We start from the raw sequence: 23,165 nt of genomic DNA on the forward strand, positions 1-23,165 counted from the left end.
TGGAGGAGCGAGCTGAAGAACTGGCCGAAACTAACGTGGCGATAGAGGCATGCATAACCCAACTAACTGAGCAGGCAGAGGATCTACAATATAAACTAGACGATCTTGAAAACCGGGGACGCAGACACAATTTGAGATTCCGAGGGGTACCGGAGAGTGGTGGCGGAGAAGACGTCCATACTATTGTACGTACCCTGTGCAAACAGATCCTGGGCGAAACCTGTGCCTCTGGTGAAATGGCGATAGAACGCGCACATCGTGCCCTGGGTAAAGCTGTGGGAAACAGACCTAGAGACATAGTGGTGCGCTTCATGTCGTACGCTTTCAAACAGCAAGTCTGGCAAAGGGCTCATCAGCAAGCCACGCTGGACTACAATGAAGATCAGGTCATTGTTTTCAGGACCTATCCATCTACACACTGGCGCTGAGAAGGGCTATGAAGCCTGTCGAGATTTTGCAAAAGGAGAAGATTGCCTATCGTTGGAGCTTTCCATTCGCGGTGAGCTTCGAGCTAAAAGGCAAGCAGTTTCGGTTTTGCCGGGTCTCGGATGCATGGCAGAGCCTCCATGAAGCGGGCCTGACTATAACAGTGGCTCCGCCGGCGGAGATGGCGCCTTCCACAAAAGCAAAGTTCCAGAAGTGGAAAAGAGTGGGGCAGAAGTCTTCGAAACAAGGGACATGAGCTGGTCAGTACAGTGATGAATTTTACTCAGGCATTCAGTGCAAAAGCACTGGGACACACTATGCAGCTTGGAAGTTGGACAATGTTAAAGTGGTAATAACTGCTGAAGTGTGACGAGGTGGTGGGTGAATTGGTATAATATGCTAAAGGTAAATCAGGATGAGGGTGTGTGAGTGGTGCGGGGGCTGAGAAGGGTGGTTCATCGGGTATTGTGGGTTGCTTTCTCTAAACAGCCCCATTTGGTGCCGGGTGGCACTGTCTGGTGAGAGGATGGAACGGGGGGGGGGGGGGGAGAGTGGAATGGGGGGAGATGGGAATGGAGAGTGTAACAAGGGACTGGGAATTAGAAGGGGGAGAGATGGGAGAGCAGGGAAGAGGAAGAGGGGTGGGTCACTGGCACCATTACTAGCCGACTTGTTCAATCAGGTAGGAGGTGGGGGGACATTGCCTTTATCCATTGCTTGGATTGCGGTGTTGCCCAAACCAGATAAAGATCCTGCTGAATGCGGCTCGTACCGACCCATTTCGGTCCTGAACACAGACGTTAAAATACTAGCGAAAGTGCTGGCAAATAGACTTGCACCCTTGATGCCGACACTCATACATCCAGACCAAGTCGGATTTGTGTCTCACCGTAAGGCCATGGATAACATCAGGAGTACAGTAGATCTTATGTTCCTAGCGAGGAGAAACCAAAGGCCATTGTGTCTCCTTAGTCTGGACGCTGAAAAAGCTTTTGATAGGGTCCATTGGTCCTTTATGTATAAGGTACTGGAGGCCATGGGGTTTGGAATTCACTTCCGGAGATGGATTCAGGCATTTTAAGAGGCTCCTAGAGCTTGTGCGAGTTAATGGGAGTAACTCGGATCTGTTTACGCTGTATAGAGGAACAAGGCAGGGATGCCCATTATCCCCCTTACAACATTTTGTTGTATGTTACCCGCCCTTTGACTACTTTCCCAACTCTTGTACATCTTTTTTTTTTTCATTGTACAACGTCTTTATTATCAATTAGAATAAGTGATACAAAATGCAATGTGAAGGCAATGTATACATAAACACAATCCATAGCACCATTAGGAACGCCAGAAACTACTATTCCAATTTGCAAAAGACAGCACATTATAACTTCATTGTTTTATAAACTTTTCAAAAGTCCCCAGAGTCCCCAACTCCCCCCTCCCTACTCCCCCCCCCACTCAAGCCAACCAACATTCAAGGCCCCAACCTCCACCTCCAGTTACACTATGCATGACTGATAAAAGGTTCCCAAATCGTGTGCCACCTATTTGTCTCATTACGCCGCTCCGCTATGAGCCTCTCCATCTCACTGACATACCTTAGTTTAGAAAGCCATCTTGCTATTGGAGGAGTCTTAGACTGCTTCCAACAAGAAGCAATTATAATCCTAGCCGCACCTGTTGCATACCGCGTCAATATCCGCTGATCTTATGAAAGGCTTGTCTCCTTAGCCGAAAACAGAAAAAAGGCTGAACTCCAAGGGATCGGGCACCCCAACCACTTTTGCAACCTACTCTGGATCGATTTCCAAAAGTCCCGTATCTTTACACAGGCCCACCATATATGCCCCATGGTACCTTTGACCCCACAACCCCTCCAGCACAATCCCGACGATGCAGGGTATATATGCTGAAGACGCTCAGGTGTCAAGTACCACCTAAACAATACCTTTATAGCATTTTCCTTAAAGGGTACATTAGTGGACACCCCCGCCGCTGCCCGTTCTATCCTCTCCCACTCAGCCTCCGTCATCTCTAAGCTGGCACTTGCTCCATGGAAACACTTTATTTCAGACACAGACTCTGGAGCTACCCAGGAATGGGGCTCAGATAAAAGTTGAGCAGTTACGCCCAGCATAACACACTGTGACTAATCAAGAGCCACTTCTTCAGCCACACTTTACACCCGATTCCAGACAAACCCCCGGCCAATAGCCAACCGCAGATACCAAATGCCAGCACACTAGATACTTTAGAGAGAGAAGATCTAGCAACATACATGAGCCTTACCCAGTTTACTGACTGCCCAGAGGGGTATAGAAGGTGGAAGTCCAATTTTGCCACAGCAATTATGAAGCTCATGCCAATGCAAAAGATGAACCTGATGTTAAAGTGGCTAGGAGCGGAGTCAGTCAAGAGTGTAAAGAGGTTACCAGATGTTTATCTGCATCACCCTTCAAGAGGTTTGAAAGAAATGTGGGAGAGGCTTGATGTCACCTTAGTGGCCGTGAACCCTCTTTTGACTCACCTTATTTCTTCTGGTCAGCTCTTGAGCTGGCTTCTATCTGCATTGTTGTGTTTGCCCTGTGTGTTCCAAGCCTCACTTTGGTGTTCAGTGTGTAGGGTTTCCATTTCCTGTGTGTTCCAAGCCTCACTTGGGTTCAGTGTATTTCCTGCCTCTGTCCTATTTATAAGGAAGTGGTGCACCTTCATTCAGGGCCTTTGCAATGCCAAAGGTCCCCAGGTTAGTCCGTGTGCAGTGTAGCACTTCTGCCTTCTTCTAGTCTGTGTGCCCATGGGCACTTCTGTTTAGATTTCTTGCTACCTTGTTCTAGTCTGTGTGCCTGTGGGCATTCCTGTGTCTTGTTTTCTTAATTAGGGTGCCTGTGTGTGCACTTCTGCCTTTAACCTTAGTTCTGTTGTTTAATTGGTGTTTTAGCCTGACTTACCAAATAATCTCAGAGCAGTTTTAAGCATTTTTAGAATTCATGTACAATAAGTTCCTTCCCCAAAGAACTTACAAATGGCTACCTAAGGCAACAGGAAATAAGGGGTCACTCGTCCAAGATCACTATGAATGTCAATTGGAGAAGTGGCATTTAAACCTTGGTTGCCCTGGTTCTTAGGCTGCTATTCTAATTATTAGGCCACTCTTTCCCTACTGGGAGGGGGAAAAGGGAGATGGGATTTGATATGCTAGTACATAAGTAATATAATCACAATCCTCCCAAACACTTCCAGTTTGAAATATTCATATAGTAGTATCCCAGTGCATCAAATCAAAACAACTTTTTCATTTTTTCTTTCAAAACGGGGATCTTCAGATTTAAACCTTCCCACCATTCGGAACTGCTGTTTCCGTACATTGGCGTTACTTACATCCTCATTGATCCACCCGTATTGAAATATTTTTTCTATTATTTAATTCCTTTTTTATATATATATATATATATATGTGTATGTGCTTCTGAATAATTCTATATTCAATTCTTCCTTATAGTCAAAATTTTAAAACTTAGCTGTATAGTTGCAATTCAGCAGCATTTTTCTCCCAGAGCAAACCTCTGCCAACATGGCCAGGTTTCGATATTCTTCTTCAGGGAAGAGGTATGCAATTCAAAGTGTAGCCCTTCATACCACCATGCTGAATTGCAACTATACAGCTAAGTTTTAAATCTGAAGATCCCCGTTTTGAAAGAAAAAATGAAAAAGTTGTTTTGATTTGATGCACTGGGATACTACTATATGAATATTTCAAACTGGAAGTGTTTGGGAGCCTTTGGGAAAATGGTGTCAGAAGAGGTCCCAGCTTGAGTGTTTGTATGTTTTCATGAGCCTTAGTTTTCCCCTATGTCTCTGTATTCTCTGAGTGATTAAGGGGTTAATTTTACCAAGCAGTGTGATAAAGGGCCCTGTGCTAGTGGCAGGGCCGTTTTTCCCGCTCGCCACCGTGTGGCCATGCAACAGGGAGCCCTTACACATTGAGGTGGCGATAAGGGCTCCCATGCTAACCCGGCGGTAACCGGGCAATGAGCGGCGATGGCTGATTACCGCTGCACAAGCCATTTCCAGGGGTTTTCTTTTTCCCCCGAAAATGGTGCGTGCACAGGGCGGGAGTACCGCCAGCGGTCGCGTTAGGCCGGTGGTCGTCCTAGAAAAGCGAGCAGTAAGTCTGCATTGGGCTTACCGCTGCTCTGTAAAAGGAGCCCTGAATGCCTTTCCTATTATTTAATGGTGTTTCTTTTCCTTTCCTTCTTAAATGTATATTTTTAGCCTGAACACTGCTTTGCTTTGTGCTGGCAGCTACAGCTGTCTAGTAAGTCACAAATGATAAACTTTCTGAGGTTACAATCAAAGCGGTTTACATATTCTATACAGGTCCTTATTTTTGTACCTGGTGCAATGGAGGGCAGAACGGTAATGGGGTTCTAGAGCTCGGTGCAATGTTTGCAGTGACGCCTACCAAGCTGTGGCAAATGGGGGCCGCAGCTGGTGAAAGGTAGGTCTTTCATTTTTAAAGAAATGGCTGTGTGGCAAGCGGCCATTTTTGGGGGGGGGGGGGGAGCCCTTACCGCCATCTATTGAGGTGGTGGTAAGGACTCCAGCGCTAGCCCAGAGGTAACTGGGCAGTGTGCGGCACTGCACAATTACTGCCGGATACACACTTTCACTAGATATGACAACGCACTGGGGGTGGGAAGTACCGCCAGGCTGCTGTGGTAGCCCGGCGGTTCTTCCTTTTTAGCGAGTGGTAAGCCAGTGTTGGACTGAACGCTGCTTTGTAAAAGGGGCACCGAGTTCTGCAAGTTAGAGCTGTCAAATTGTTTTTAGAAGATAGCTTTGGGAGGGGTAATATAAAGCATTTTTCATGGGTAAAGCCTCATTTACCAAAGAACTCATAAAATTGTGCAGGGTAAATACACACTTGTAAAAAAGTGCACTTGTCAAAAGTTTGCAAATGCTTAATGTAGACCATGCAGCATTCCCAATGGTGTAGTTTGGGTAGAGCAGAGGCAGAGTTGCGATGAATGCCTATATTTTATAAATTACATGGATGCATGCCTAGAATATAATACACATTTATACTATCTTCAGAGCAGCTGGAAATTTGTAAGTCCGACAATGCTTCAGGATGGAGCCAGGAATGTCCCAAAATCTACAGGCTTGAAATGGGTAACCTGTCATCTCTGAGTCCCCTTTTAATGACATGACCCTACTCCAACAAGCACATAAAACTACATATGAAGAAAGACTAAGGAGGCTAGGGCTTTTCACCTTGGAGAAGAGACGGCTGAGGGGAGACATGATAGAGGTATATAAAATAATGAGTGGAGTGGAACAGGTGGATGTGAAGCGTCTGTTCACGCTTTCCAAAAATACTAGGACTAGGGGGCATGCGATGAAACTACAGTGTAGTAAATTTAAAACAAATAGAAATTTTTTCTTCACCCAACGCATAATTAAACTCAAGGAATTCGTTGCCGGAGAACGTAGTGAAGGCGGTTAGATTAGCAGAGTTTTAAAAGGGTTTGGACGGTTTCCTAAAGGACAAGTTCATAGACCGCTACTAAATGGACTTGGGAAAAATCCACAATTTCGGGAATAACATGTATAGAATGTTTGTACGTTTGGGAAGCTTGCCAGGTGCTCTTGGCCTAGATTGGCCGCTGTCGGGGACAGGATGCTGGGCTCGATGGACCTTTGGTCTTTTCCCAGTATGGCATTACTTATGTACTTATATGTACTTATGTACTTAGTTGTTGCCAGATTAGCTTTACCACAATTACAAGTTGTAATTGCACAGATTGCTGGTAGGTGTTTAAGTGGATGCTTCCTGTGACTTTTATGTCTTTATGAGAAACCATCTGAGTTTTTTTGAATAGACTCTGTAAGCATTTTGATGAGATCAACTGCTAGTTTGAGTGAGGATTTTTGTCATTTTACATCTTTTGCTTCCTCCAAGGAGGGATGTTATTGCAAAAGGTAATACTAAGCAAATATTGTTCTTCCCTCCATTGCACCAGGTACAAAAATTGGTCCACCACCAATCCTCCCCACCTGTTCTTTCTAATGGATAAGCCAGCCCTGGCTCATGCTGAAAATACCACAGAAGACTCCAGCTTAATGCAGAGACTGACACTGGAGACTACGAAAGGCAGAGATCAGAATGAGCTGAAAATAGAAAAGGAGACCCAAAAACTTACAGAAGGTTCAGGGACTGAAATTGTTAATGAAGGCAGGTGAAATTGCAGAAGACTTTGGACTATTTGGATGAGTGAAGCTGAGCTACTCACCCTGGGAAACAGTGTGCAGCTGTAAGGATCCACCAGGTGTTCAGGATGGAACCTCCACAGATATGTGTATACAAGTCCTGGATACTGACGGTCCAGGGCCATTCCCCAGGGAGAGCTTCACTGCCACCAACAATCCGGGACTGGTAGAAACTGCGACTGGTGTTCTTTGAAGGACGTTTATCATAATCTGCTCGAAAGCCACAGCCTGAAAGAGAGGGTTTCTTAGAGTTCAATGTCCCCTTACCCAGGCTTCAGAATTTTTTCATCAGACGTGTACCCCCTCTGTATCCTTCCCAGTATGAACCAGGCCACTATCCTACCATAGGGTTCTTTGAATGTGGTGTTTCTCCTAGGGTCATCAGAAAACTCCTTGTCACCATGGACTAGCCCAGCTGGGCCTGGTTTTACCCTCCGTGTATTTGCGGACTTGTAATTCCACTATCTTCATGAAAGGCAGGATAGCCCAGAGCCCCAATGTGCTAAGTTTGCCAAGATCACATCCCTCCTTTATCCAATAAAGCATTTTCCCTAGAAAAGCACAATTATGCTGTCTTCATTGCTGGCATTAAGCAGTATAGCCAACCTTAGCAAGAATTACATTCTGCTGACCTTAATTGTAGCTGACATAACTTTATCAGGGATAATACTAGAATTGACTATCTGGAGACTGGAGGAGCCAGATTGTATGTTGCCTACCAGAAATGTTATTACATACACTACGCACCTGCCCAGCATGTCCCGGTAATCCAAAGCAGGAGGCATAGAGACACTTTCAGCATATATTTTATAATACGCATCTCTAGGAACAGCAGAAAGGCCTATTAACCCCAGACACGGTCCATGAGCAATCCAGAGACTCATGAACTGACTGAGGAGGCAGCTACTGTAACATCACAAAGGCATGTGACATCATAGTGACCCATCCACTGATATTCTGATGGCTCAGCTCAACCAATCCTGCTCATCTACTCCTATTGCAATATCGAGATTCATGCTCCTGCTATACCAATACTTATTGCAGTGCTTTTTTTGTAGAAAAAAAGGTGCTGGTACTCATTATCGGTGGGTCACCACATATGGATCCACCCCTAATATAGCCACACCCACATTAACCACACCCCTTATACCAGCCATGGCTCATATAAACAGACATCATTGAAAATATTATACTAGTATAGGAGAAAAAAAACAATGTAATTTTTTTTTCATTATAAATAATTTCTGTAAGATGTTACAGCTCCAGTATCCCCAGTGCAAAATAAGACAGCAGATGTAAATTCTCAAATTGGACATATTCCAAAAATGAAAATAAAATGATTTTTTTCTACCTTTGTTGTCTGGTGACTTTATTTTTCTGTCCATATTGGTTACAATCTCTGATTCTGCTGCTCTCTATCTGTTCTCTTAACTCTGTTTCCAGGGCTTCCTTTCCATTTCTTTACTTTCCTCCTTTCATCTTCATTTCTTGCCCTACATCCATAAGCAAATCTGGGTCCTTCTCCGTGGAATTGACTGGAGGAGGTATAACGTGGATCCAGTTTTTGCCTATTTTCTCCATCCATGTGCAGTTTTTGTCCTCTCTTCCCTTTCCCTCATCTCCATCCATGTGCATCTTCTTTTTTCTTTTCTCCCTTCCATCCATGTCCAGCACTTCTCCTCTCTCCTCTCCTCCATCCATGTCCAGCATTTCTCCTCTCTCTTCCCTTCCCTATATCCATACAAAGCAATAATTCTCTCTCCCCTCTCCTCCATCCAAGTCCAGCATTTCTCCTCTCTCCCCACCAACTCCTCCATCCATCAATGTCCAGCAATTCTCCTCTATCTCCAGCTCTCCTCTCCATCCATTTCCAGCATTTCTCCACTCTCCCCTGCCCTCCCCTCCCATCCATGTCCAGCAATTCTCTCTCCTTCCTGTCTTCCCGCCCCTCCATCCATGTCCAGCATGTCTCTTCTCTCCCCTGCCCTCCCCTCCCATGTCCAGCGATTCTCCTCTATCCCCTGTCCTCCCCTGCCATCCATGTCCAGTGATTCTCCTCTCTTCCCTTCCCTCCCCTCTCATCCATGTCCCACGATTCTCCTCTCTCCCCTGCCCTCCCTTTCCATCCATGTCCAGCGAATCTCTCTTTGCTGACCTCCCCTCCCATCCATGTCCAGTATGTCTCCTCTCTCCCCTGCCCTCCCCTCTCATCCATGTGCAGCTATTCTCCTCTCCCCTGCCCTCTCCTCCCATCCATGTCCAGCGATTCTCCTCTCTCCCCTGCCTTACCCTCCTATCCATGTCCAGCAATTCTCTTTTCCCTGCCTTACCCTCAAATCCATGTCCAGCGATTCTCCTCTCTTCCCTGCCCTCCCCTCTCATCCATGTCCAGCAATTCCCCTCTGCCCCCTGTCCTCCCCTGCCATCCATGTCCAATGATTCTCCTCTCCCCTGCCATCCATGTCCAGCAATTCTCTTCTCCTCTCCCCTGCCCTCCCCTCCTATACATGTCCAGCAATTCTCTCTTCCCTGATTTCCCCTCAAATCCATGTCCAGAGGTTCTCCTTTCTCCCCTGCCCACCCCTCCCCTCCATGTCCAGCAATACTCCTCTCTCCCCTGCAGTCCCCTCCTAATCATGTCCAGCAATTCTCTCTTCCCTGAATTCCCCTCAAATTCATGTCCAGTGTCTCCTTTCTCCCCTGACGTCCCCTCCCCTCCATGTCCAGCAATTCCTACCCTCCCCTCCCATCCATGTCCAGCATGTCTCCTCTCTCATCTGCCCTCCCCTCCTATCCATATCCAGTGATTCTCCTCTCTCCCCTGCCCTCCCCTCCTTTCCATGTCCAGCAATTCTCTCTTCCCTGCCTTCCCCTCAAATCCATGTCCAGCGATTCTCCTCTCCCCTGCCCTCTCCTCCCATCCATGTCCAGCAATTCTCCTCTCTCCCCTGCCCTCCCCTCCTATCCATGTCCAGCAATTCTCTCTTCCCTGATTTCCCCTCAAATCCATGTCCAGCGATTCTCCTCTGTCCCCTGCCCTCCCCTCCTATCCATGTCCAGCAATTCTCCTCTGTCCCCTGCCCTCTCCTCCTATCCATGTCCAGCATGTCTCCTCTCTCCTCTGCCCTCCCCTCATATCCATGTCCAGTGATTCTCCTCTGTCCCCTGCCCTCCACTCATATCCATGTCCAGCATGTCTCCTCTCTCCTCTGCCCTCCCCTCATATCCATGTCCAGTGATTCTCCTCTGTCCCCTGCCCTCCACTCATATCCATGTCCAGCGATTCTCCTTTCTCCCACCTCCCCTCCATGTCCAGCAATTCTCCTCTCTCCCCTGCCCTCCCCACTCATCCATATCCAGCAATTCCCCCTGTCCTCCCCTGCCATCCATGTCCAGCAAATCTCTCTTCACTGATTTCCCCTCAAATCCATGTCCAGTGATTCTCCTTTCTCCCCTGCCCTCCCGTACCCTGCATGTCCAGCGATTCGTTCAAACCCCAGCCCCCCGCCCTCCCTCAGGTCCCCAACTTTCAGTTCGTGCACCCATGCTCCCTGCCATGAAATCTTTAATTTAAACGAAGTCTCAGTGAACTGGCAGTAAAAACAGCTGGCAGGCAGGCTTGCCTCCTCGTCGCTTCCCTTCCCTCTCAGCACGTCCCGCCCTTGAGGAAAGGAAATTATATCAGAGGAAGGCGGGACGTGCTGAGAGGGAAGGGAAGCAACGAGGAGGCAAGCCTGCCTGCCAGCAGTTTGTACTGCCAGTTCGCCGCAACTTCGGGTAAGTTAAAGATTTCAAAGCAAAGAGCATGGATGCACGAATGGAAGGGAACGGGCAGGTGAGCGACCGGCACAAAAAAAGCACTGCTTTTTTGACCTGTACTCCCTCTATTTTCAGAACCTTGGCGGCATGTAGCCAGCTAGTCCCTACTAATACAAATATAGTGCCTTGCAAAACTCTTCATTCCATTATACCTTTTTCACATTCTGTTATGTAAAAGGTATAATTAAAAAGTCAATAAAGTAGGAGTTTGTTCCACTGATCTACACAATCTACTCTAGACATTTAACATGAAAGAATAATTACAGAAATGTTCAAAAAGTAAGAAGAAATTTTAAAAAATGGGGTTCACAAAAGCCTGGGGCTGGCCCCATCCTGATACATGCTAGGTAATGCAGGGGAAGGAAGTGCTCTGGACTCAGAATGAGTTCACATTTAGTAATTTTCCATATAGCCACAATTAAGCCCAAACTCATAGGAGGGTCTGGGATGTTATTTGGTGAGACCAACAGGCTTATTTTCGAAAGAGAAGGATGCCCATCTTTCGACACAAATCGGAAGATGGGCGTCCTTCGCAAAAGGTCGCCCAAATCGGCATAATCGAAAGCCGATTTTGGGCGTCCCCAACTGCTTTCCGTCGCGGGGACGACCAAAGTTCCCAAGGGTGTGTCAAAGGCGTAGCGAAGGTGGGACTTGGGTGTGTCTAACACATGGGCGTCCTCGACCCATAATTGAAAAAAGAAGGCCATCTCTGACGAGCACTTGGACGACTTTACTTGGTCCTTTTTTGTTACGACCAAGCCATGAAAAGGTGCCTGAACTGACCAGATGACCACCAGAGGGAATTGGGGATGACCTCCCCTTACTCCCCCGGTGGTCACTAACCCCCTCCCACCCTCAAAAAAAATCTTTAAAAATACTTTTTTGCCAGCCTGAAATGTCATACTGCGGTCCATCGCAGCAGTATGCAGGTCCCTGGAGTAGTTTTACTGGGTGCAATGCACTTCAGGCAGGCGGACCCAGGCCCATCTCCCCCTACCTGTTACACTTGTGGTAGTACATGTGAGCACTCCAAACCCCACCATAAACCCACTGTACCCACATCTAGGTGCTCCCCTTCACCCATAAGGACTATGGTAGTGGTGTACAGTTGTGGGTAGTGGGTTTTGGGGGGCTCAGCCCACAAGGTTAGGGAGCTATGCGCCTTGGAAATTGGAACATCAAGGGATAGGAGGTAGTGTTCTATTGTGGATTAAAAACTGGTTAAAGGATAGAAAACAGAGAGTAGGGTTAAATAGTATTCACAATGGAGAATGATCTAGATCTAGATATGGGAATAACTGGTGAGGTAATTAAATTTGCCGACGACACAAAATTATTCAAAGTTGTTAAATCTCAAGAGGATTGTGAAAAATTGCAAGATGACCTTAAGAGACTGGGAGACTGGGCATCCAAATGGCAGATGATGTTTAATGTGAGCAAATGCGAAGTGATGCATGTGGGGAAACAGGAACCCGCCGTATCAAGCCTTTGATATGATCCCCCACAGAAAACTCGTGAGTAAGCTGAAAGGGTTGAACTTAGGACCAAAAGTGGTGAAGTGGATAAGAAACTGGTTGACCGACAGGTGGCAGAGGGTGGTGGTAAATGGAATCCTCTCGGAGGAAAGGAAGGTGAGCAGTGGAGTTCCTCAGGGGTCGGTGCTGGGGCCTATTCTGTTTAATATATTTGTGGGAGATATTGCTGAAGGGTTGGAAGGAAAGGTTTGCCTTTTTGCGGATGACACAAAAATAGCCAATAGAGTGGATACCCTGGAGGGAGTAGAAACGATGAGAAGGGATCTCCAAAAGTTAGAAGAATGGTTGAGGGTCTGGCAGCTAAAATGTAATAAATACTTTGTCCTAGAAACTGTTGTCCTTTATAAATATTTTCTTTTTTTGTTAATTTTCTTTTTTAATATGCTGTGACTTCTGTGTATTATAATTTTATTTTAATATTTGTAAGTGCTCAGTAAAACCTGTTGCTGAGGCTGGACTCTGCAAGCAACATATCATGCAAACATTATTGCACTCACAGCCCTCCCTTCTTTCTTCAAAGCTAAATAGCTAATGTGCTGTGGTATTTTTCATGTTCTTAAACACTGCTAAGCACTACTTATGCTAATAAACAAAGCCTCCAGGCTTTTGGCTTGGTCTTTTCTTCTTTGTTGTCCCGTTGTTGCGTTCAGCCTCAGACAGCAGTCTGTGCTCTGTGATAAAAGTGATTTAAAACAAAAAAAGCACCTCAGAATGTTTCGCGTTTTTTTCTATCTTGGATTTGTTGTGGCTCTCAACACATGATCCTGCTTATAATCGAAAGAGAAAAACGCCTATATTGCGACCCAAATCGGGAGATGGGCGTCTTTCTCCCGTGGGCGCCCAAATCGGTGTAATCGAAAGCCGATTTTGGGCGTTTCCAACTGCAATCCGTCACGGAAACGGGTAAAGTTGATGGGGGTGTGTCGGAGGCATGGTGAAGGCGGAACTGGGGGCGTGGTTATCGGCCGAGGAGAGATGGGCGTCTTTAGCTGATAATCGAAAAAAAGGCGTTTTTACCGCGATTTTGGGTCACTTTTTTTGGACCCTTTTTTTTTTCACGAACAAGTCCCAAAAAAGTGCCCCAACTGACCAGATGACCACTGGAGGGAATCGGGGATGAACTCCATGGACTCCCCCAGTGGCCACTAACCCCCTCCCACCAAAAAAACCCCACTTTAAAAACTTTTTTTTCCAGCCTCTAGGCCAGCCTCAAATGCCGTACCCACCACCATGACAGCAGAATGTGTTCTATCCTGTGACAGCCTTTCCCTGATTCTGATGTGGCTCTCGGGTGAGTGTGACACCTTTTCTGTTATGCGCACTGCAGAGTCACATCAGCAATGCATTGTGGTGAGTGTAGGGTATTGGGCTCCGTGATTCCAGTAGCTTGTGTTAAATGCTCACGAAGTTGGTAGGCTGTACTCCCATGGTGCTTTTCCCCCTGCTTACTGGGTCAGTGTGCCCTGTTTTGTTTCCGGTAGTCCATGAGGTAGTGGCCATTTTTGTAAGCCAGTTTTAGATCCCTTTCACGTGTTAGCCACGTTACAGAACTTAAGTTCTTACCTTGAATGTGGATGAAAGAGGGCATTGTACAGCATTCTGCCAGCTCTGACCTACTGCTCATCTCAGTACCAGGGAGACTCGTTGCCAGTGGGGCACAACCTCTGATCTGCAGTTAACTCTGTGAGTAAGCGTGCTTATTTCAATAAAGGACGTTTTCAGAGAGATTAGTCTTCAAGTGTCAACTGGTGTGCCAATGTTATATAGCAGCAACAAGTCCTAGAGGCCTGCGTGTATGCAGGTCCCTGGAGCACTTTTAGTGGGTACCGCAGTGCACTTCAGCCAGGTGGACCCAGGCCCATCCCCCCTACCTGTAACACTTGTGCTGGTAAATGGGAGGCCTCCAAAACCCACTGTACCCACATGTAGGTGCCCCCTTCACCCCTAAGAGCTATGATAGTGTTGTACATTTGTGGGTAGTGGGTTTTGGGGGAGGGGGGTTGGGTGCTCAGTACCCGTGGTAAGGGAGCTATGCATGTGGGAGCGTTGTCTGAAGTCCACCGCACTGACCTCTAGGGCGCCCAGTTGGTGTCCTGGCATGTCAGGGGGGCGAGTGTACTACGAATCGTGGCCCCTCCCACGACCAAATGGCTCGGATTAGGACATTTTTGAGCTGGGCGTTTTTAGTTTCCATTATCGCTAAAAAAAAAAACAGCTGAAAAGCGTCCATTTTTTCGAAAATGCGGTCTGTCCCGCCTCTTCACGTACCCGTTTTCGGACATAGATGCCCATGGAGATAGGCGTTCGCGTTCGATTATGCCCCTCCACGTGTCTCGCACTGTGGGCGTCTTCAGGAGAACTTAGTCCTATCGCACCTGAGTGCCGCTGCTACATAATGATCCTCCCTATAAAACACAAATAGTGTTTAATGCGGGTGTTACTTGCTCATATATTTTATTCTCTTTACAAAATCTGTCATCCCACTGCTACGATACCATAAATCCGTATAACTTCATGATGATCTCCAAACTTACCTTCTGAGTGGACCATCAAACTCTTCCGAGGATTACCAGCAAAAAAACGCTGGGTGTATTGTTGTTCAAGAACTGGTTGTATCAAACCTTCTTGTGTGACTGACACTATCATCTTAACATAGTAACATAGTAGATGATGGCAGAAAAAGACCTGCATGGTCCATCCAGTCTGCCCAACAAGATAAACTCATATGTGCTACTTTTTGTGTATACCTTACCTTGATTTGTACCTGTGCTCTTCAGGGCACAGACTGTATAAGTCTGCCCAGCACTATCCCTGCCTCCCAACTACCAGTCCCGCCTCCCACCACCAGCTCTGGCACAGACCCTATAAGTCTGCCCAGCACTATCCCCGCCTCCCAACCACCAGCTCCGCCTCCCACCACCGGCTCTGGCACAGACCGTATAAGTCTGCCCAGCACTATCCCCGCCACCGGCTCTGCCACCCAAGCTCCTTAGGATCCATTCCTTTGATATAATCATTATCTATTTCACTGTAGGAAGAGACATCTGTTAGCTGTGATTCCACTTCTGCTAAGTACTTCGCTGTGTCTTGGACGACGACCGCCCCTCTCTTATCAGCTCGTTTGATCACTATGTTCCTATTGTTTTTCAACTCTTGTAAAACTGGAAACCGGAAACAGGAAGCATCCCATACAGCCCTTTAAAAACCGCCGCATTCACGATTTCGTTTAGCTTGAGTGAGGACAGGCTGTCTCGCTGTAAGCCAGAAGCTAAGATGTTCCCGCACGCTAATGCAGCTTTAGAGAACGCCAGTACTGACGCTTTGCATCTCTTTGTTTGTTTCCAGGATCAGTGCGTTATCAACCCCTTGAGAAAGCCGCGTCGTGCGAAACAGGCACCTGTCGGGGAGAGATCTGCACTTCAAGAATTAAGCTAAGTTATGATTTTTTGTGAGAAACGTATACAGCCTTGTCAGATTGTTCAAACACCAAAGCTCCTGATGTGTATGCAGTAATGATAATAGTCATACCTCTGGTGTTTGATAATCAGAAAAAAAGATAAAAAAAAGATAGAAAAATTATAAAATCACCACAAAAGAGGAAGGAGGTAGGGTAAGTCGATGATTACAATTGTCGCGAAACAGGGGCATGTAAGAGATTACAATTAAACCCCGGCGACCTTATGAGACTTCCCTACTAAGAGCAGTACTATATACATAACATACAGGTACAAATCAAGGTAAGGTATACACATATGAATTTATTTTGTTGAGCAGACTGGATGGACCATGCAGGTCTTTTTCTGCCGTCATCTACTATGTATGTTACACGCATCTGTTCTACTTGTTCATGTGAGGTATTTCTGGGATAAGCAGCATAAATTGTATTCTACTGTTTTGGGATCTTGCCAGGTACTTGTGACCTGGATTGGCCACTGTTGGAGACAGGATACTGGGCTAGATGGACCTTCGGTCTGTCCCAGTATGGCAACACTTATGCACTTATATAATTATGTATGATTCCATTGTGGATGTTTTGTTTTTCTGCGCATAAAGCAAATCTATGCTTCATATAAACAAGAAATTCATTAGACTCCTGATGCAGCCCAAATAGCCAAAATACAGCCCATAAGAACAGCCATACTGGGTCAGTCCAATATCCTGCTTCCAGCAGTGGCCAATCCAGGTCACAAGTACATGGCACAAACACAGTAGTACCATTCCACACTACCAATCCCAGGGCAAGCAGTGGCTTCCTCCATGTCCATCTCACTAGCAGACTACAGACTTTTCCTCCAGGAACTTGTCCAAACCTTTTTTAAGCCCAGATACACTAACCATTGTTACGGTAAAATTGGGGGATAAGACCTTTTTCAGATATGTAAGTGACAAGAGGAAGTGCCATAATAGCATTGTGAGGCTCAAAGGTGAGGGAGAGAAATATGTGGAAGATGATAAGGATAAAGCTGCACTGCTTAACAATTATTTTAGCTCTGTGTTCACGAATGAAAGACCGGGGGTAGGGGGGGGCTGCAGAAAACAAAGGCTAAAGGGGATGGATGTATGGTAGACCAAGACCCGTTTACAGAGGACTGTGTTCATGAGGAGCTTGCCAAACTAAAAGTAGAAAGAGCGATGGGGTCTGATGGGATATACCCAAGGGTGCTTAAGGAACTCGGAGAAGTTTGTCGGCTCCGCTGACGGACCTCTTCAATGCTTCCTTAGAAACTGGAGTGGTCCCGGTGGACTGAAGAAGGGCAGCTGTGGTTCTTTTGCACAAGAGTGGAAGTAAGGAGGAGGTTGGGAATTACAGACCTGTCAGTCTGACCTCGGTGGTGAGTAAACTAATGGAAACGCTTCTAAAGAGGAGGATTGTGAGATTTCTTGACCTACATGGAATGCGGGACCCGAGGCAGCATGGCTTCACTAGTGGCAGGTCATGTCAGACAAATCTGACTGTCTTCTTCGACTGGGTGACCAAACAGTTGGATGTGGGAGGGGCACTTGATGTGGTATACTTGGATTTCAGCAAAGCCTTTGACACGGTTCCGCACAGGCGACTGATAAATTGAGTGCCCTCGGTATAGGACCTAGAGTAACTGATTGGGTTAAAAATTGGTTGAATGGTAGGAGACAGAGGGTAGTGGTAAATGGAGCTTGCTCTGAAGAAAAGGATGTTGTCAGTGGAGTACCGCAGGGATCGGTCCTAGTGCCGGCTCTTTTTAACGTCTTTGTGAGTGATATTGCAGAAGGGCTGTCTGGTAAGGTTTGTCTCTTTGTGGATGATACTAAACTCTGCAACAGGGTGGACACCCTGGAGGGTGTGAATGACATGAGGAAGGACCTAGCGAAGCTAGAGGAATGGACCAATATTTGGCAACTATAGTTTAATCCCAAAAAATGCAGGGTCATGCACTTCGGTCGCAAAAATCCGAGGGATTGGTACAGTATAGGGGGTGTAGTGCTTCAGTGTGAAGGAAGAGTGGGACTTGGGGGTGATTGTGTCTGATGACCTTAAAGCTTCCAAACAGGTAGAAAAAGCAACGGTCAAAGCCAGAAGGATGCTTGGGTGCATAAAGAGAGGCATGACCAGCAGGAAAAAGGAGGTGATAGTGTCGTTGTATAAGTCTCTAGTGAGGCCACATTTGGAATACTGCGTGCAGTTCTGGAGACCGCACCTACGGAAAGATATAAACAGGATGGAGTCGGTCCAGAGGGCGGCTACGAAATTAGTAAGCGGTTTTGAATGCAAAAATTATAGGGACAGGCTTATGAACCTCAACATGTATACGCTGGAACAGAGACGGGAGAGAGGAGACATGATAGAAATGTTTAAATATCTCAAGGGCATTTATGTACAGGAAGAGAGCCTTTTCCAAATGAAGGAGAGGTCTGGAAAGAGGGGGCATATGACAAAGTTAAGAGGGAATAGGCTTAGGAGTAACCTAAGGAAGTATTATTTCACAGAAAGGGTGGTGGAGGCATGGAATGGCCTCCCGGTTGAGGTGGTGGAGTCTAGGACTGTTCCAGAATGTAAAAAGGCATGGGGTAAGCATGTGGGATCGCTTAGGAACAGGAAGAATTAGGGGTTACAGAGGATGGGCAGACTAGATGGGTCATATGGCCTTTATCTGCCGTCATGTTTCTATGTTTCTACTATAATAGCCCTTATGGGTGATGGGGGCACCTGTTTGTGAGTACAGTAGGGTTTTGGTGACTTTGGGAGGGGCCACAGTTTCCACCACGTGTGAAAGGTAAAGGGAGATAGGGACCCAAGTCTCCTACTCCATAGCGCACTGCACCGACCACTACACTACTCCAGGGATCTGCATGCTGCTCTAATAGACCTGACATTAACATCTGAGGCTGGTCATTTTTTTATTCACATTTTTGGGGGGTGGGAGGGGATCAGTGACCACTGGGGAGGTTTTGGGGGGACATCCCTGATTCCCTCCAGTGGTCATCTGGTCATTTAGGGCACTTTTTGTGCCTTATTCATTATAAAAACAGGTCTAGCTCAAAACGTCTGTTTTGTTTTGTTCCGTTATGGCTGAAAAACATCTAAGTCATAAGAATGCCCAAATCCCACCCTTAACAGCCTCCCCCCTCAACTCGCCCTCTTGAGATTTGGACACACTACAGACAAACAACATAGAAGAACATCTGAAAAATAAGTTTCAAAAATACTGATTTGGCCATTTTTATGAGACAAAATGTCCAAATGCTGCTTTATGCCACTTTTTAGATGTTTTTCTCTTTCGAAAATGAGCCTTATAGAATCACATCTTCACTTCATCGCTTTTGTAGAGGTTTACATTTTAGATACACAAATGGATGTGTCCATTTTGAGCATGTTTCAGGGACAAGTGGTTTTATAAATCAAAATAATTATAATAAAACATATTTGGTTTCATGCAGATCTCTCATTTGTTGAAATATAACTAAATGGGCTATAATGCAGTCCATTGGTTTTCTGATATTTTGTTCTTGTGATGGCTTGTACTGTACCAAAACTGAAAACTCCTGTCTCTTCTTTCTGGACAATAATAACATCATGGGAGCAAGTCAATGTTAAATAGTTCAGACATATCCAATATTGATGAGCATATATACCTCTCTGGCATTTAAAAGTCTGTCCTTTATTGATGCCACATGTTCAGAAATCATAGCCAGTTTCTCAAACATTATCACATGCACACATCAGAACTGGCATCCAAACACACATTGCAAAAGTAAACAACAACTTTAAAAGAGTAAATACAACATTTATTTTTTATTTCCTCTTTCCCATCTTCCAAAATTCCAGACATCAAATGTACAGCTTATTAGGACTCCAAAACAAAGTCAGGAACAACACAGTTGATAACTAATTGTTCAACCACCCTTAGGTTTTGTCTTTGGGTTTAAAAAGCAATACCATCTGCATGTAAGGTCTAGATAAATGAATTAAGACAATCAAAGTATAAACCAAATGCCCCAAATATGTAATATGTGGTAGCAATAATGAAATGGTGATTGAATATTCACATAGCAGGCACCCAACTGATTTATTTTCCACTGAAAATAATTAACTTTGATTGAACTTGGTGGCTAATAGTGTGCTGCTTGCATTTACATCCAAACAGATTTTAAGTAGAAATAAATATATACAACAGAACTGGCACATTTAGACCGCCTCTGGACTTCTGCATGAAACTAGCACTTCTCTCATTATTCAATACCTGTCTTTTAAATAGTAGTAATTTAAAAAAAAAATCAAGTGCATTCTTATAATACACCACTGCATTCTACAAAACAAAAGGCGCATGTTCCCATATACCATCAAATGCTGGCATCGGCATTTAAAAAGGAGATAGAGCAGCTTTTAAACTAGAAATGGGGGGAAGGCCGACAGTCGCTCAAAAGCGTATGGTTCGGGATAAGGTATCTTGCAAGGATACCTCACAAACAGGGAAGATAGGGTTTCTGGATAGTGAGGTTGCACAAGAGACTGTGGTAGGCCAGGTGCCCTTAAATACAACTAAAGATTAGACAAAAGATGGCAAATCAATAGTGTCAAGTATTATGCATCATGCGAATAGGAACAACAAATATGCTCTGAAATGTCTATATGCAAATGCTAGGAGTCTAAGAAATAAGATGGGAGAGTTGGAATATATTGCACTAAATGAAAAATTGGATATAATAGGCATTACTGAGACCTGGTGGAAGGAGGATAACCAGTGGGACACTGTCATACCGGGGTACAAAGTATATCGCAGTGATAGGGTGTTCCGGACTGGTGGAGGGGTAGCATTGTATATTAACGAGAGCTTTGACTCAGATAGATTACAAATTCAGCAGGACACAAATCACACCTTTGAATCATTGTGGGTTGAAATTCCATGTATAAAAGGGAAAAGGACGGTGATAGGAGTGTACTACCGTCCGCCTCGCCAGGATGAGCAGGTAGACGCAGACATGGTAAAAGAAATCAGAGACGCAAACAAAATGGGCAATGTGATAATCAAGGGTGACTTCAATTATCCAAATATAGACTGGGCAAATGTAACATCGGGACATGCTAGAGAGGTACAATTCCTTGATGAAATCAAGGACAGCTTTATGGAGCAGCTACAATTCCTTGAAGAAATCAAGGACAGCTTTATGGAGCAGCTGGTGCAGGAGCCGAGGAGAGAAGGAAAAATTCTAGACTTGGTCCTTAGTGGAGCGCATGATCTGGTGAGGGACGTTATGGTACTGGGGCCGCTTGATAACAGTGATCATAATATGATCAGTTTTGATATCGACCTTGAAGTAACTATACACAAGAAGTCAAATATGTTCAACTTTAAAAAAGGAGACTATGATAAAATGAGAAGAACGGTTAAAAAAAACTTAGGGGGACAACTGAGAGGGTAAAAACTGTACAACAGGCATGGACGCTGTTCAAAAATATCATCCTGGAGGCCCAGGCCAAACATATTCCGCGAATTCGAAAAGAAAGACGGAAGTCCAAAAGACAGCCGGCGTGGTTAAAAAGTGAGGTGAAGGGAGCTATTAGGGCTAAAAGAAACGCCTTCAGAAAATGAAAGAAGGAACCATCTGAAAATAACAAGAAGCAGCATAAGGAGTGTCAAAGCAAATGCAAGATGCAGATAAAGAAGGCCAAGAGGGATTACGAAAAAAAGATAGCATTAGAGGCACACAGGGTTTCCTAACTCTCTTTCCGCCTAGTGGCAGCCACTCTACACAACCTGCCAGCTTACACCCATGTCTTCCCCGATTGCAGCTAGGAGTCCAGTCCAGGTTCTTCATCTCACTTTCTGGCTCCTTGCCTGCGATGCCTTCTGGGACTTGTATTTCAGACTGAAACTGCCTTAACCCAACTATCCTGGATGTGACTTTATCACAATAGAATGTTTGTACGTTTGGGAAGCTTGCCAGGTGCCCTTGGCCTGGATTGGCTGCTGTCGTGGACAGGTGCTGGGCTTGATGGGCCCTTGGTCTTTTCCCAGTGTGGCATTACTTAGTAACTTATGTACTCTCTTCCTCCTATAGCCCTTTGGTTGAACTGAGCATGTGCGGGAGCCTGGAGTGGGGCAGTGCTGGTGTCATCAGCTGCAAATGGGTTGCTGAGAGCCACAAGGATGAAACTGCTTGGGATTCTTCAGCTGGTAGAGGCAGAAATGTTGGACATGGCAGAGGAAGGGATAGAATGTTGCATGGGAAGCAGAGGAAAGAGAGATGTTGGATCTGAGAAGTTCTGAGAGGACATTTCTCTGGTAAGTGAATGCTACTTTGCATTGTGCTTTGGGAACTTAAAGATTGGGGTTTAAAGGAGGAATTGTAGGTTAGTGTTGGGCAAAATAAAAATATAAAAAGCAAATTTAAAATTTTAACAACTAATCTCCATAGTCTTTTCCACTTAGTTTTAAAAGCTTTGTACCACAGCATTAACAGATAGAATCTAACAGGCACTGCAGGATCTAGTTTAGTATTAAGGGGGAATAAAAAGAGAGAGAGAGAAAAAAGCAAGCAATGAGGTAAACAGTCATGTGTAGAGAGTTCGGTTTTGTCTAGTTCATGTAAAGTCTAATTGTTCAGAATTTAGGATGGATCATTATGGTATGCCTTCTTGAATAGGTCAGTTTTCAGTAGCTTTCGGAAAATTGTTAGGTCGTGCATTGTTTTTATGGCCTTTAGTAGTGCGTTCCAAAGTTGCGTGCATATGTAGGAGAAGCTGGATGCACATGTGGATTTGTATTTAAGTCCTTTACAGCTGGGATAGTGGAGATTGAGGAATGTGCGTGCTGATCTTTTTGTGTTCCTAGTTGGCAGGTCTATGAGGTCTGACATACTATCTGTCTGTCCTACCCATATCCTTTATTTGTCCTATCTGTCTGTCTTGACTTAGATTGTAAGCAGGGACTGTCTTTTCTTCATGTTAAAGTGTGAAGCGCTGCGTACGACTGGTAGCGCTATAGAAATGATTTATAGTAGTAGTAGTATGAACCCCACTAACTACCCTTCTCCATTGTGAATACTGCCCATTTAACCCCACTCTCTGTTTCCTATCTTTCTACCAGTTTTTAATCCACAACAGGACATTTCCTCCTATCCCATGACCCTCCAATTTCCTCTGTAGCCTTTCATGAGGTACCTTGTCAAACGCCTTTTGAAAATCCAGATACACAATATCAACCAGCTCCCCTTTGTCCACATGTTTGTTTACTCCTTCAAAGAATTGAAGTAAATTGGTCAGGCAAGATTTCCTCACACAAAAGCCGTGCTGACTTGGTCTCAGTAATCCATGTCCTTGGATGTGCTCTGTAATTTTGTTTTTAATAATAGCCTCTACCATTTTCCCCGGCACCGATGTCAGACTCACCAGACTATAATTTCCCAGATCTCCCCTGGAACCTTTTTTAAAAATCGGCGTTACATTGGCCACCCTCCAATCTTCCGGTACCACGCTCGATTTTAAGGATAAATTGCATATCACTAGCAGTAGCTCCGCAAGCTCATTTTACAGTTCTATCAGTACTCTAGGATGAATACCATCCTGTCCAGGAGATTTGCTACTCTTCAGTTTGCTGAACTGCCCATTACGTCCTCCAGGTTTACCGTGAAGTCAGTAAG

At 45.3% G+C, this 23,165-nt stretch overlaps 1 protein-coding gene across 1 annotated transcript in view; it reads right to left on the minus strand.

Annotated features, from left to right (window-relative positions):
- Positions 1-14,693, minus strand: part of LOC115458274 (serine protease 55-like) — a 35,275-nt gene extending 20,582 nt beyond the window's left edge. The window contains exons 1-2 of the mRNA XM_030188137.1: positions 14,582-14,693; positions 6,717-6,921 (exon numbers count right to left, since the gene is read on the minus strand). Coding sequence (XP_030043997.1) covers positions 6,717-6,921; positions 14,582-14,693 — 317 coding nt within the window. The remainder of the gene's footprint in view (positions 1-6,716; positions 6,922-14,581) is intronic.
- Positions 14,694-23,165: the final 8,472 nt, after the last annotated feature.

The sequence above is a fragment of the Microcaecilia unicolor genome, chromosome 14 (assembly GCF_901765095.1).
Source record: "Microcaecilia unicolor chromosome 14, aMicUni1.1, whole genome shotgun sequence".
Lineage (NCBI taxonomy): Eukaryota > Metazoa > Chordata > Amphibia > Gymnophiona > Siphonopidae > Microcaecilia > Microcaecilia unicolor.